Here is a 16,293-nt window from a genome sequence, read left to right on the forward strand (position 1 = left end):
TCGTAGGCCGTAGCGCGCGCACGGCGGACCGAACAGTTTAAGCGCATGAATACGACGCAGCCCGCCGGCCGCCGCTTCCGGTACGAGTACGATGGCGCCGCCCGTGCCCCGCGGCGCGGGAGGGAGGGAGGGAGGCGGCGCCGCAGCCCGCGGCGAACCAAACCGCGCACCAAACGCTGTCGCCATCGGTCGGGAACGTACGGTACGTGCGCTGGCTCGTTCCGTCGCCGCCGCCGCGCGCGCGCGCGCTGCGGACACGGCGCGGCGCGCACGTCGAGCGAACACGAGCGCCGCGCAGGACGCCCAGGGAGGGGGAACGCGCGGTGCCGGCGCGCCTGGCATCTGGGCCACCCTTGGGCGTGTCCGCACGGCACGGAAACCCAAGAGGATCCTCCTCCTCCCCCTCCGACGCTGGGCGCGGGCAGTCAGTCAGTCGGTCGGTCGGTCCAGTACTGCTGGGTCCTGCGTGCCTGGGGCAGCAGGCAGCAGCACGCACGCCAGTCGCCCAGGGCACGCACCACGCGCGCGCCCCCGCTCTATTTATGCCGCTAGCTAGCAACATGTGCCGGGTCACCTGACCACTAGCCACTCTCGCTTCGTCCGTTCTCGCTCATCACCAGAGCAAGCTAGCTTCCGTGGGCTTCGCCGGCCGCCCCGATCCATCCTCTCCGTCCGGCGATCGCGGCGCGTTCCGACCCGGCCGGTCGGGGATGGGGCGGTCGCCGTGCTGCGAGAAGGAGGCCGGGCTGAAGAAGGGCCCGTGGACGCCGGAGGAGGACCAGAAGCTGCTCGTCTTCATCGAGCAGCACGGCCACGGCTGCTGGCGCTCGCTGCCGGCCAAGGCTGGTGAGTCGTCGTCATCTAGCGCTCCCGTTGCTCTCGTCCCGCGATGGCTGGCTGGCTAGCTCGGCGGCTGAGGACGCATCATGGGTCAGGCGGCGTGTAGTCTTCTTACTGACGCCGTTGCGTTTGCTGGCGTCGTCGACAGGGCTGCGGCGGTGCGGCAAGAGCTGCCGGCTCCGGTGGACCAACTACCTGCGGCCGGACATCAAGCGGGGCAAGTTCACGCTCCAGGAGGAGCAGACCATCATCCAGCTCCACGCGCTCCTCGGCAACAGGTGACGACTCACGGATCACCACGTACGAGCCGCTTGATCGATGCACTTGCCACACCTCTCGTGCGTGCTCGCGCCCTGTGCATGGAAGCTATCCGGCCTGCATCGTCTGCAAGAACGTGGTGAAATTGAGGCGTGAAAAAAAAATACCAAGTCCCGTGCCTGGTTATTTTCCTCCGCATGGTTGGACAGTTGGTCACCCAACCCAGTGGGATTGGCTAGTCACGCTTGCCATCAATGCTGCCGAGCCCGCTAGCCTCGCTGTGCCTCGCCATCCATGTCAGGGCGCTGGACCATCGTCACCGCTCGCTTGTTGCCCTGGCCCGGCCATGTTGACCTCGCCACGCCCCCATCATTCTGGCCATGCCTGCCTGCCTGTTCGTGTCCGTCCGTCACCACGAGCACGAGCTACTTCAATTCCCTTCGCACCACACGCACCTCCAATCATTTACGCCCCCCATTTTTTTTCTTCTCTTCTTACCGCGTCGCATCGCATCGCACTGCAGTAAAACGCTGACAACGATGGCGCTCGCGTGCAATCCGCAGGTGGTCGGCGATCGCGACGCACCTGCCCAAGCGCACGGACAACGAGATCAAGAACTACTGGAACACGCACCTCAAGAAGCGCCTCGCCAAGATGGGCATCGACCCCGTCACGCACAAGCCCCGCGCCGACGCGGGCGCCGGCGCCGGCGCCTCCTCCGGCGCGCGCTACAGGGCCGCCGCGCACCTCAGCCACACGGCGCAGTGGGAGAGCGCGCGGCTCGAGGCGGAGGCGCGCCTGGCGCGCGAGGCCAAGCTGCGCGCGCTCGCCTCGCCGCCCGCGCCGCCGCCGCCGGCCAGCGGGCTCGAGTCGCCCACCTCGACGCTCAGCTTCTCCGAGAGCGCGCTGTTCGCCGGCGCGGCCCACGACGACGTGCACGGCGCGGCGCGCGCGCCCGCCGTCCTGACGCCGCACTCGTACGCGGAGGCGTTCGGGGAGCAGCACCGGTTCGGTGATGACGCCGCCACGCCAGGCTTCCTTGCCGGCGTCCTTCTTGACTGTGCTGTCGCCGGCGCGGAGCAGAGGTTCGTGGCCGCGTCGGCGGACGCTAGCGTCCTTGAGCAGCAGCAGGAGGAGGAGGACAGGGGCTACTGGAGCAGCATTCTGAATATGGTCAACTCGTCCATGTCGTCGTCTTCGTCGTCGTTGACTTCCGAGGCTGTCACGGACCCGGCGATGTACTTGCCGGCGGCGGCAGAGTTCTGATGAGTAGGCGTCGTGCAACAATGAATTGAACCTGGGCTAATGTTACTTATTTGTCATGGATGTTCCTAGGTGTTTTGGTTGTAGTTTACTATGTGCTAATGGCTGTCGACGTGGTTTGTTTTAGGTGCAATAAACATGTACTGATTTCGTTTTTTTGTTGTGTGTGTGTGTGTCTGTCCCTGATCTAGTACCAATGATAGTGTTAATGTCAAGCTATCATGTGCATTCCTTTGAAATTTGGTGCTTTCCAAGAGTTCAAGAAAATTAGGAATCGACCATCTCCCCACACTACTGGATATATTCTTGTGACATGGTTTGGACCTTGCTAGCGCTAGTGTCATCTCGAGCGTACTTTTTTCCCCATCAGAACATGTCTGAGCATGTATTTTATTAAGAAGAAGACAAATACAATGACGTAGCCGCCAGAACTGCCGCAACAGTGCAACACACACTACAACTCAAAGCCACACAACACTCAAACAAGTACAACACTAGTACAACTCAAGCACAAGGGTAACCAGTCATACAACTCAAAGACCACAAGCTTGAACAGCCACCAAGCGTGAAGTCCTATCCTTGCTGAGGGACGAGCCACCACGTAAGCTTGGAGACGAGAGAGCAACCACCTCAACTTTGGAAGCAATGAAGCACGTTACCGCCTCCGAAAGACCAAAATAGCTACAACCAAATGACAGACATCCTGCATACAAAGAGTATATTAGATAGGTTCTTGTATATTAGAAATATATTAGAGGCTGGTGGCGGGAGGGCAGAGCGGCAACGCAGCTTGGAAGCGCGTGGGCAGCGGTGTGGTGTGAGCAGCGGCGCTGTGGAAGTGTGCATTGCGATTGGATGTCCGATCTCTAGCATTCCTATTTTTTGAATCATAGAGTGTGTTTGAAGAACTAGCTCTTGACTATTTGGGCTAGAACTATTTAGCTCAAGCAAATAGCCCTCCAATTAATAGCCCTTTCAAATGTTTGGATCCAAGAGCTATTTGACCTTTAAAGCACATTTTTCCAATTATTAGAGCCCCATTACCTCTCTTTGTTGCGGTGGACCTCACCCAAAATAGTTCAAATGATCACTCCTTAGGTGAGATAGGTTTTAGGGTAGGCTATTTGTAAATAGTCAAGAACTAGCCCTCATGTTTGGAATTTTTAGTCTATTTTAGGCTAAAAAGGGGTGAGTTAGAAATAATCCCTAGGTTCCAAACATGCCCATAGTATTGTAGTTTTAAACGGGTGGAATAGAAGTTGCCACTTACCTTGCATATGGAAAAAAATGCTGAAAAGGAAAAAAACAACTCCCGTGTCCTGACCATAGTCGGCTGGCATGTCAACGTCGTAAAAGACCACGATGTTATGTGGTAACCCTCGCCCGTCTGTCTAACAAGGAGGTGCATGCGGCGAAAACATCGTAGAGGCCTACGTTATTAACGTGCCGCCTTTTGCGGTTTAGTATTTCGTGCTGCTAGCACAGTACCACTCCTTCCCTTTGGTTGGTTACAATATCAGTGTAGTAGTAGCAGTGTAGTCGTCTCTCTCTTGCTTTCTTGAGTTAATCCGGCACGTGTTCTTTGGAGGCATCTTTCTTTTTTTTCCCCCGGGTGGTAGATCGTATTCTATCAGCCCGCCGGTATTCTGGCCCGACAAGCGAGTGGCTGCACTAAAGGGCCCAAGCTTTGTTTCAGTAGCCCAACAATTCTGAGCCAAAATTATCAGCCCAACAAGCCTCGAGCGCCCCGGCCCGGCACAATGAGACACGGAAAGGCTTGGGCTTCCGGACGGGAGTGGTTATATGTCACTTAGGTGACAGATTTTCCGGACGGGAGTGGTTATATTACGGCACAAAGAGGTGCGCCCTCCAATGTGGGTTAAAAATAATTGTTGGGCCTAATAAATTAAATTAATATTAGTACCCTCCAACTATCACCTGATTGCTCATCATCCCAGTAATATAGCGCCCTCATCATCCCAGTAATATAGCGCCCATACATGTATACTACACACAAAAGAGGAAAGCAATTATGTGCATACATGCAGGAGAGGACAACCATCATGACGTCACCACATGCATGCAAATCCAAAACAAAAAATCTATAACTATTAAACCGAGCATCAAAATTAAATTTGAATTGCACCACTATCTTTTTTATGACAAGATCTTCAAAACAAGACCACACTTGCCTATGTTCACATATTATTTTTTAATAATAATTTTTAGTACTAAATAATTAGTTTCAACTACTGGGAACAAATATTTTAACAACACGAACAAAAAAAATATTTTTATGAACAAAAAATTAAACATAACGAATAAATAATAATATATAACGAACAAAACATTAATCATCACGAACATTTGATTGTATATACTAAATAGTAGAAAACAAATATCACGAACAAATGAAATAACATGGCCAAACAGTTTAACCTCTAAAGCGAACAAATAAAGTATACAACTGGAACAATTATATTATGAACAGAGAATAAAAGATTAATAAATAGTTTGAACAATAAGTAATTAAAAAGAAAGGAATAAGAAATTAAATAATAAGGTAAAAACAATTGATAAGATATAATAGGAAAATCATATTAGGTAAAAAATTATCAATTATCAGTACAACTGCCGTGAGTGAGTATGTAAAATAGAATTGATCAAGAAGCAAAAAAATAAATTAAAAATTATTAGATGGGAATGATAGAAAAACAAATGAAATAAAAGATTAAATAAAAAATAGAAAAAAGTATCTAAGTGTTATAAATCACAAAATCTATATTATATAAAAAGAGAACATCGAAGAAAGAAACTTATACATCTAGAATCTAATTTTACGAAACCGAGAAACAAATTAGAGTACAAAGTAACCTGCCATGTCAAGGAAAAAAAAGAAATAGAAAAGAAATGTTACACTGAAACAAAGAAAAGAAAGAAAGGAAAGAAAGAAGATCACGTCAATGAGAAAAAAACAACAAAAGGGAAAGAAAAAATGGAGAAAGCAAAGCAACTAATGGAAGGGACAGATGAGTCAAAAGAAAAGTATAAGAAAAGAAAATAAAAATTGTAAAGAAAAATATGAAAGAAGAAAAGTAGAGCATGGTAAAGAAAAATAAAAAATAATAACGTGAATGACTAGCCTTTATGCTTGCCGCAAAAAAAACTTTGAAAGATGCAAGCAAAGAAATATAAGAAGAAAAATTTAGGAGGAAAAGAATAAAATAATTATAATAGAGCAAGTCTGCCATGCTGCAGTATGTATGCGGGGTGCGTGTGTAAAAGATCACATGCATCTGCTATCACATGTACGTCGCTATCATATACATATGCGTCGCTATCACATGCAATATATCTGTGTGGTACAAGCTGCCGCAGTTAGTATATTTATTGCACCCATGCATAGGAGGCTGATTTGAGGAAAATATTATTGGGCCTAAAATAGCCCAATAGCGGACGCACTTCTTTAGACGATGGATGTGAAATTTATAGCCCGGACGATATACAGCTTTCCCGCTTCCGGACTCGTAATAGCGCCCCCAGGAAACCGGAAGCCCAACTCCATCTTTTATTACGGCGCATTGCGAAGGATCTCAGCTCCCGGGCCTGATCTCATCGTCATTCCTCTGTCTCGTCGTTACTGGGGAAGAAAAAAGCTCCCGCCTCTAGGCTGCCGGTAGCCGCCAATATATAATAGCCGGCCGCAGCTCCGGTGATCCCCGGCAGTTGGTCCCCCGCGCTCGTCTTCTTGGCCCTACTCCACGCTCTCTTTCTTGCTTCCGTGGAGGCATGGAGGTCACGCTCGCCAGCCTCAGCCCGGCCGTGCCCATCATATTTTGGCGACACCGGAGGGAGGCGTTAACCGGACAGGAAAGTGAACCTAGCTAATCCAATCGCCGATCGGCGCCAAATGAAATCAAAGTAAAATAACCTTCAAAAAATTTTGTACAGTACCCATCACATCGAATTTTCGGACACGTGCATGAAAAATTAAATATAGTTGAAAAAATAACTAATTACACAGTCTAACTGATTAGCACAAGCTGAATCTTTTAAACCTAATTAGTCTAAAATTAGATATTATTTGTCAAGTAATAACGAAATGTGCTACGGTATCGAAACTCAAACTTTTTCATCAACTAAACAACTCCTAAAACAACTCCTAAAGACCCGCGAGGCCGGCCACTTGCGCGCTAGATAATGGCTGCGCCCTCCCGTTTCCAGGGTTGCTGGTGATCGGTGAAGCAGAAGCAGAAGCAGACGCCACTGACGCCGACGCCTGATGAGCTGGGCGCCGATTTGCCGAATCGGCGAGGTTCCGCGCCTGCTGCTGCACATGCCTCGGTATGAAACCACGCGCAGGCCGCACCTTCCCAGATTGGGACCAAGACGGAAATCAAATTGCCCGATGGAGTATATCTCTCTACTCTATTTGGAAGCTGCAACTTGCAGGAGGCAAGGGACTTTGGGATGACGACGACGAGCGAGATCGTGATGGTGACACACGGCGACGGCGGGGAATCCTGCACGTGGACGGCAGTGTAGGTCACAGGGCAACTGCCGGTTGAAAGAAACATTTCGATTTTGCCACTAACTGAAAACGTACGCGCTTGCCCACTTACCCACTTACCACATTTGTCACCTCCCAACTCCCACTAAAGCCTGACTTAAAGTGCTAATGGGTGAAAATGCTAAAGTTAGCACTAGTCTATCCAAATAGAAGTGCTAATAGGATAGGCTAAATTTTAGCCAAACCTCGAAAACTTTAGTAAGGATATACATGCTAATAGATGCTAAAATTTTAACACTAAACTTTAGCCCCATCCAAACATGCCTAAAAAAGCTATGACCACACTTTTCTCTTATCCTAGCAGTGGAGATATGACACTTTAACTAGCAATATCTATAGAATATTTTACGTAATAAAAAGGAAGAAGTCTATTTTTTCATCCAACTATCGCCTCAGTTTGGTTTTGACCATAAAACCCCAAAAGTAGAAATCTTTGGACACCTAACTCTCAAAATAGTTCATATTTAGCCATCGAATGATTTTGGTGGTAGTTTTGATCATGATTTTGCTCACGAGGACGCCACATGCATGGCCGTGGTGTAGCCCACCTTTTAGCCCTCCTCTCTCATCTCTCCTTTTCTTCTTTCCTTTCCCTCTCCTCTCACCCTGCGCCGGCCGCCGCGCCCTCCTGCCGCGCACCACCCACTGCTCTGCCGGGCGACCTGGAGCTCCGCCACGGGCCTAAGCCACCGAGCAAGCGAGTTGCAGCTTCGCCATGGGCCAGCGCTGCTGGCCAGGCAAGTTGTAGTTCCAACATGTGCTAGCCACGATCTAGAGCTACGCCACGGGCCAGCATGGCCGGCCGGGCGAGCTTGAGCTCCGCCACGGGCCAGCACCGCCGGGCAAGCGAGTTGCAGCACCACCGACCGGGCGAGCTGGAGCTCCGCTGCGGGTGAGCACCGCTCAAGCTCCGCCTCGGGCTAGCGCCACGGGTCGGACGAGCTGGAGAGCAGGTGGGGGGCCGGGGGTGGGAGGGGGGAGGGTGAGAGGAGAGGGATAGGAGAGAGGAGAAAGGAGAGGATAGAAGAAAGAGATAGAGGATGACTGACAACTGGGCCCTTCACCACTACACGTGGCATCCACGTCGCCTAAACCACCTAGCAAAACAGTCTGATGGCCAAATATAAACTGTTTGAGAGTTGGGTGGTAAAAGATTCCTGATTTCACGGTTTGATAGTCAAAACCAAACTGAGACGATAGTTGGATGGATAAAAATAGACTTCTTCCTACCAAAAAAATAATATAGTAGTCCATCCGGATTTAGTAATGCAACTTTAAAACCAGACAACTGCAGCCACCCAACTCTCAATACCGTTCACATTTGGCCATCGAACGGTTTTGGTGGGTGGTTTTGCTTACGTGGACGCCATGTGGTGGTGGGGTCCACCTGTCAGACTTTCTCCCCCCTCTCTCTCCTCTCCCACTCTCCCATCTCCTATCCCTTTCCTGTCATCCTGCGCCGGCCGCTGCCCTCCCCCATGCGCCTCTCCAGCTCCCCCAGCCGGCTGCAGTGCCCCTCCACCGTGCACCTCTCCAGCTCCTCCTTCCACCGTCACACAGACCGGCTGCAGTGCCCCTGCACCTTCATCCGCGTGGCTGGCAAGGCACCCCCCGCTACTCCAGTCCTTTATCCCCGCTCCTCAACGCGTGGTCCACCTAGGGATGGCACCCACGGATGCGGGTGTGGGTTTGGCAAAAACTCGCCCGCATGCAAATCCACGAGATTGGGAAAAACCCGCCCGCGGCTAGACCCGCGGGTGCATTTCTGCACCCGCACCAGCTCCCGGGGGTTTCGGGTGCCCGCGGGTTTGACAACTCCTATAATAAAAATGCACAAATCCCTGGTGTTCCTAGTGTTCCTCGCTGTTGCTGGCTTGCAATTGCAAGTCGCTCGCCGTCGCAGATCTGCTCGCGGCCGCCAGCTAGGGACGCGAGGGCTGGAGGCCTGGGCCGGCGGCGGCCAACCGCCGGGATGTGGACGGCGCGAGGGCTGCAGCCTGGTCCCTGGTGGGCGGCGTCTCACCGGCCACCAGCTGGGGATGAGAGGACCGAGGGATGGAGCCTCGAGGCCGGAGCGCCTGGGCCGCGGCCAGCCACCTGGATGGGGACGGGGCGGGAGGCTGCAGCTTGCAGGCTGCTTGTCGCTGAGCGCCTGGGCCTGGTGGGCGGCGGCTTTGATGAGCTGCTGGTGGGGATCGGGAAATGAAAGTTAGGGTTACATCCAATTATTTATATGTTGAATACCGTAAATGGGCTGGGCCAAAATGTTATTTGGGCCATGATTTAGGTATGGTGCGGGTGCGGGTTCGCCCGCGGGTGAAATTCTAGACCCGCACCGGCACCCGCATATTGCGGGTGCGGGTGCGGGTGCACCCGTGGGTTAAATTTGAGATCCGCACCCGCATCCACCGAGTCTGAAATCCGCGGGTGCAATTGCCATCCCTATGTCCACCGCCAGCCAAATTGAGCCCCGACACATCCATTTTAGCCACCCCGAGAGCTCGAGCACAACTGCACGGGTTGCTGCCGGCGAAATCGAGCCACACCTCCCTTTCCCCAAATCCGCGAGCCTCTTGTTGACAGTCAAAATTGGCATCAACCAGTTTGACCAAGTGGTCTGTCCGGCTAGTGCTGTAGCTGATCCGGCAGGAGCCCGACCGGTCTGACCGGTCTAGGAGAAATCCGACTATAATTAGAGTTCTTAATAGATTTGGATCTGTAAACAGGATCCAACCCTATCGAATCTATCAAATCAATCTACTTTTATCGTTTTTACCTTTCTTCCTTGTTACCCCACTTTTCCAACCTCGACATGCTGTTCTTCTCTCGTCTCCATGGCGTTTAAGGACGCTCTAGCTGGCCTGCCGAGCCTAGGGCAACCCTATGCGCGCTTGCCCTGACGGAGTCCCTCCCGGGTGAGCATTCGTCGGACCATCGTCGTTCTGCACGGCGACCGGTCTGACCGGTCCAGATAACCGGTCTGACTGCTCCACGCAGGAGGTGCTGCAAGGAGCTCCTCCTCGCGCCGTGTGACCTAGCGCGATCGTGTGTTGGCCCGTAAAAGGCGTCAACACAAATTGGCGACTCCGCTATGGACGAGAATCAGGCTGTGATGGTCAATCCGTCAAACCCAAGAAATATATCGTCACGAGGGACTACTTCAGGAGTATCGGCGAGAGTGCGATTAGGCGGATGAAAGATTGCTTCTATACTGTTATCGTAAAATAGAGCAAGGCGTCATCAAGATAAAGGATTGGAAGGCACCATCCACGATTGATCTATTAAAAGAGGTACAATCTTCAGATACATTATCCGATGCTCTATCTGATTTTGTTCAGTACTTGATTGATCAAGAAGATAGTTCAATTCCAGTTCCTACTATTCAAAAGTCGGTTATTGAAAAGCCGACTAAGAATCCTTGCAAAGATTTGCCAACTTGTGATGTTGCTTGTCAAGATACAATTCGGTCATCCCAACCCGAATTTGTTGACCCAAAATTCTCTAGCAAGAGCACAGAGACTACATCTAGTACTTCAATGCTCGGGGGGCAACAAAACAAAGGCAAAGATGCTGGTTGCACTGCAACCGGTTTGACCGGTTCTAAGATCGGTCTAACCGGTTCATCCAGGGTTTTGCTAAATAAATCAAAACCTAAGATGGTAATGCCCAAAAAATCCAAGATTGGTGTTTGGAAAACCGTTGAATCCAAAGGCCATCGCAAGCATCAAAAGGAAAAGCCGAAGCCCTTTCTTGGAGATCTTCCGGCTAAATCCAAAAAACAAAATAATGATGTTAGTCGGTCAAAACATCCAAAACACTCAAGATCTACTCCAAGACAGCAATTCCATGATTGGAATCGGTAACCGAATAATTTTCCTAATTCAATGCCGTTTTCATCACATTGGTCGTCTATACATATGCCATGCGGATCTTATTATAGTATGCCTTGTTTTTATCCGTCATGGTATTATAATTCCTTTATGCCGTCTCTTTCTAGATATTTGTATTCAGATTATATTATCTATAGGGAGCCGGCAATTAGTAAACCATCACCTATCATTAATGACCGTTTTGATGAAAAAGATCGGTCTATACAGAAAAAGAAATACAAGGTGATCAAGCAAGTTTATCGTGTCAAAAAAGATGGACGATTAAACAAAAATTCAGATTTGACACTAGATAAAGAAAAGCCGGTTATTAAAGAGCAATCGGATAGCTCAATTAGTAAAATTGTCCCCAATGATGATCATGATTCAAGTAATGTAGTCGAACAATGTTCAAATTCGGCCGGGGGGCAAGATAAGAGCAACCATATCGGTTTTGACAGGACCGGCCTGACCGGTTCGTCAGATCGGTCAGACCGGTCTGAACCTAGAAAGTTTGGTGGTGCAAAAAATAGGACCAAGCCGACCTTTGGGGAGCTTCTGAATAAATACAAGAAGATATCTGTGCAAAAACAAAGCCATCAATTGGAAGGCAAACGAAGAAGGAGTTCTTCACCACCAAGATCAAGAAAGCATCATCGGTCATCTTATTGGACTTCATCATTTATCCCGTCGATGCACGCACCATGGACCGCATATTCAGGTGTGTTTAATCCATGATTTGATCATAATCCTTGGCTGCCATATTATGACTATCAGTTTTATGCTTTACCGAGGAGCTATGATTTATATAATCGGCCGCATTGGCCATTTCAAGACTTTTGTTATTAAACATGCTAAGGAATATAAAGTCGAAATAGTTTGTTGATCTTAAGATAGAAATTGTTACATTTGCTAGTTCTCTTATTTCGGCTGTTTTAGCATGTTTAAAGATAATATATGGCCGATGCATTGCTAATCGTCGCCCTTAGATAATTTTGGTTCAGAAGAATATTTTTTGGCAAGCAAGCTTTACCAAAAAAAATAGGGGGTATGTTGACAGCCAAAATTGGCATCAACCGGTCTGACCAAGCGGTCTGACCGGCTGGTGCTGTAGCTGATCCGGCAGGAGCCCGACCGGTCTGACCGGTCTAGGAGAAATCCGACTGTAATTAGAGTTCTTAATAGATTTAGATCTGTAAACATGAATTCTTGTGGGGTAAGTCTTTCCCACCCTATAAATATAAAGGGTCACGGCCGATTGAGGATCCAACCCAATCGAATCTATCAAATCAATCTACTTTAACATTTTTACCTTTCTTCCTCGTTACCCCACTTTTTCAACCTCGACATGCTGTTCTTCTCTCATCTCCATGGTGTTTGAGGACGCCCTAACTGGCCTGCCAAGCCTAGGGCAACCCTACTCGCTCTTGCCCTGACGGGGTCCCTCCCGGGTGAGCGTTCGTCGGATCATCGTCGTTCTGCACGGCGATCGGTCTGACCGGTCCAGATAACCGGTCAGACCGCTCCACGCAGGGGGTGCTGCAAGGAGCTCCTCCTCGCGCCGCGTGACCTAGCGCGATCGTGTGTTGGCCCGTTAAAGGCGTCAACACCTCTACATGGAGCTTGAGTGCTCCGGCGTGCGCACGAGGGAGGATGGCTGAGAGAGGGGGGGGGGGGAGAAGAGTGCTCCACCAGCGGCAGAGCACTCGGAGCAGCACCATGAAGTGGTGCGGCAGGACGAAGCACATTGTCCTCGATGGTGCTAGCTTCATCGGCCATGGCACGCGGCGGCATGAGTTTTGTCGGTGGTGGCGGCTCCCACAACCGCGGGCTTCACCTATGTTGCGGGCACACACGGCGCGGTCGGGTGGCGCGTAGCCACAGCGTCCCGCACCTCGGCGGCGAGCATCCATGTATAGGACATGGGAAGGAGTGCGAGTGTGTCGACCATGGCCAACGGAGGAGGATAACTATGCGGGGGGGGGGGGGGGCAGAGATGACGGGTCTGAGGAGGAGGTGTCACAGCAGCGGTGTTGCTCGAAGGCGCGGAGGAACTCGATGAGGCTATGACAGTCCGCCATGGCGCGGTCGGGGAGTGGTTGGTGGTTCGGCGATGCACATCGACGGTCACTGCAGGAAAAACATGCATTTGTACCGGGCCATGGGCGCCATTAGTATCGGCTGCTCCAGCCGGTACTGGCTGGCCGGTACTAAATGAACGTCCATTTAGTACCGGTCGTAGCGCCCGGTACTAAATGTGCTATTCCTTAGAAAAAAAATACATCCAGATAAATGCGTGTGTGCCTAGGTTCGAACTCGTAACCTGTGGCCTCGCGCGTAGTCTCTTCAACCATCCCACCTACACAGCACATGTGAGTGCATTGAAGATGTCATCATTTTGAAGTAACCGAAACAGACCATTTAGTACCGGGCCATAACACCAACCGGTACTAAATGCCACCATTTAGTACCGGGTGGTGTTATAGCCCGGTACTAAATGGTTGGGGGGGAGCTATTTAGTACCGGGTCGTAACACCAACCGATACTAAATGATGGCATTTAATACCGGGTAGTGTTACAAACTGATACTAAATGGTTCCAGGAGGTACTGTGCTATATGATCGGTACTAAATTGACATTAGTACCGGCTCAAAAGCAACAGGTATTAATTGAACGTGGACGAATGTCCCTTTTTCTAGTAGTGGGTGCTGGAGAGAGAGGAGAGGGAGAGGAGAGAAGAGTGAGTGGCGACCGGTGCAGGGGAAGGGAGAGAGGGAGAGGAGAGAAGAAAGACAGAGGAAACCTGACAAGTGGGCCCCACCACCACATGGTGTTCAGGTCAGCAAAACTACCCGCCAAAATCGTCCGATGGCCAAATATGAATGTTTTGAGAGTTAGGTGGCTGGTTTTAGAGTTGCATTGCCAAATCCGGACGCAGTCGATAGTTCGATGGCCAAAAATGGACTTAACTCAAAATAATAGTATCAGTAACTTTTAGATATTCACAGCCAATGCAAATTAAAGGGTAGACAGACTTATACTTCTGATAGGAGGAAGTATGTTTGTTTATATAATAACACTATTACTTATGTTTAAGTCTAGTTTTACTAAATTCCAAGATGGCATATAGCTTATGGAAAAGAATAAAGAGATAAAACTATTTTAAATCTAATAAATCCGTCACATACGATAGATAAAAGCCATCATCAAAATTATTAAGTCTCTCAGCCATGCATAATGATGATATATGTGTTTGTGCCAAGAGGATCATACATATATATCCGACTCTTCATATATAGGATAAGCACTCAGCATTGGCCATGCTGTTTGTGATGAGGAGGGGACACAAAGGACACAAAGGCGCAAGAGACGATGGCATCACGATATGATAATTTAAGAAAACTGCATACAATAGGAAGGTTGCGTGTTATCTCGAATATAGCCTAGCTATGTATAGGCGTGTAATTAAGCTTCAGTTTAACCTTTGTTTTACGAGGTTGTGTACTTCTCAAAAACAATTTTTTTAACAAGTGGTAGACTGGTTATGATTTTGTTCCCTTCTAGTTATTCAAAACTCGGTTTGCAGAGGGTCAAGCCATCCCTGATCATTAGAATATAATAATAAGATCTTCTCACACAGATCGAGAAAATATCCGAACCCTACCCCACCACCCTTACACAGGGGTACTGTTTCCGTGTGAGAGGGGGTCGCGAGTGAGCCGGACCTTCCTAGTTATTCATTGCACTTAGTTTGCTTCAGTCACCTATGGTTTACAAGGAACAAGCCGTTGGGGGGGTGCTTCTCCTCCCTTCTAGTAGAGGTCAAATTAATTTGAGGCTCACCAAGAAGGCTTAGGTTCGTGTTCACTACATACTTAATTAATCTATCTCATTATGAACCAAGACACAGAGTATGTTATCCTCCACGTTGATTGGATAAACACAATCACATGAGCAAACTGCCTACTAATTAATAATACGAATCATGGTCGTACTAAGACACGGTTGATTGATATGATCAAGGCCCTGTTTAGTTCCCTTCAAAATTCCAAAACTTTACAAGATTCCCCATCACATCGAATGTTTCAACGCATGCATGAAGTATTAAATGTAGCTAAATAAAATAACTAATTACACAGTTAGATTGTAATTTGCGAGACGAATCTTTTGAGCCTAGGTAACCCATGGCGGGACAATAATTATCAAATACAAACGAAAGTGCTACAGTGTTTTACACCCAAATCTTTACGCAACTAAACAAGGCCCAAGTTTCATTTGTGTGGTTAACTGAAAAATAGATTATGTATATGGCATACCTTGGTACAGATGTGTGATAATAACGAATTAATTTTGCTTTTGTAACTGACGTAAGATCGTCGTGTACATTCCTTTAACGGCCTCACAGACACCTTTTGTACAGAAAACTACCGTCATAAGTCATATGTACTCGATCTAGTTAAGTGCCTTGATGATCTATACATACGGTGGCTTATTACGAGGGTAAACACTATCAGTGAAAATAAATGCCCATTCTAGAAAGATAATTTATCTTCCACGCCGTGATATGTGACCTAGTGCTACAGGAGTTCCCTTTTTTTTCCTTATGGGCTCATTTCCAGAATGACTAAAGTTGATTGATGAGACTATTAAAAATGAGATATCACGTCAGACAATCACCTAACTGCCTGAAACACCTAACGTGATCAACATGTACTGACTACTGACACCGACAGACAAATGGATACTTTAGTTGCTTTACAATATTATCTTCTGAACACAACAAATTATTTTATATCTTTATAAAAAATGCAGTAGCACACAGTTTAATGGGCTCCGGAGACCACTGGTCTCTTCCTGCTGATTCCCATTCCCAAAGGTAAATGGACACATAAAGTCATTTCCCAAAAAATGAATCACGTTAAGCCCTGTTTAGTTCTTTACATGTAAACGCAAAAAAGTCGTAAATACATTAAAGTGAAAAGGAATCTTGCTAATTTAAAGTACTAAATGAAGTTTATTTACAAAATTTTTTACATGGATGGGCTGTAAATCGCGAGACGATTCTAATGAGTCTACTTAATCCATGATTTGCAACAGTGATGCTACAGTAACCATCCGCTAATTATTAATTAATCATGGATTAATTAGCATTATTAAATTCGTCTCGCGATTTACAACCCATCTACATAAAAAGTTTTGCAAATAGACTTCATTTAGTACTTCAAATGACCAAAATTCCTTTGCAAAATGAACTAAACAGTCACAAAATATAAATGGATGGCTGCGGTGGAGCTTCATTAAAAATAACTCACCTGCATGTGCAAGCCTGTACCTAGTACTCAAGTAGTACTACGAAAACTTGAAAGAGGTAACTCCTTGATTTGGTCGTATTGCTTTGGGTGGCTCGAATCTCCAGAATCTTACCCTTTTCGACTCGCTGATGATTGACACTTGTGATCAGCGCCATTAGATTATTGGAAAGAATTGGACCGAAGT

General features: G+C 48.4%; 1 protein-coding gene across 1 annotated transcript; it reads left to right on the plus strand.

The window, feature by feature from the left end:
* Nucleotides 1-553: 553 nt before the first annotated feature.
* Nucleotides 554-2,636, plus strand: LOC120656201 (transcription factor MYB106-like). Its single transcript, XM_039934234.1, has 3 exons — nt 554-846; nt 989-1,118; nt 1,662-2,636. Exons 1-3 carry the CDS (start codon nt 711-713, stop codon nt 2,362-2,364), a joined length of 969 nt encoding a protein of 322 aa, XP_039790168.1. The 5' UTR covers nt 554-710; the 3' UTR covers nt 2,365-2,636.
* Nucleotides 2,637-16,293: the final 13,657 nt, after the last annotated feature.

This window comes from Panicum virgatum, chromosome 1N, assembly GCF_016808335.1.
Source record: "Panicum virgatum strain AP13 chromosome 1N, P.virgatum_v5, whole genome shotgun sequence".
NCBI lineage: Eukaryota > Viridiplantae > Streptophyta > Magnoliopsida > Poales > Poaceae > Panicum > Panicum virgatum.

Bases quoted from the DNA above. Each gene is read 5' to 3' on its own strand.
- LOC120656201 (XM_039934234.1), top strand. From the start codon at position 711: ATGGGGCGGTCGCCGTGCTGCGAGAAGGAGGCCGGGCTGAAGAAGGGC. The intron at 847-988 runs GTGAGTCGTCGT...CGTCGTCGACAG, and splicing joins CTCGCTGCCGGCCAAGGCTG to GGCTGCGGCGGTGCGGCAAG. The intron at 1,119-1,661 runs GTGACGACTCAC...TGCAATCCGCAG, and splicing joins CACGCGCTCCTCGGCAACAG to GTGGTCGGCGATCGCGACGC.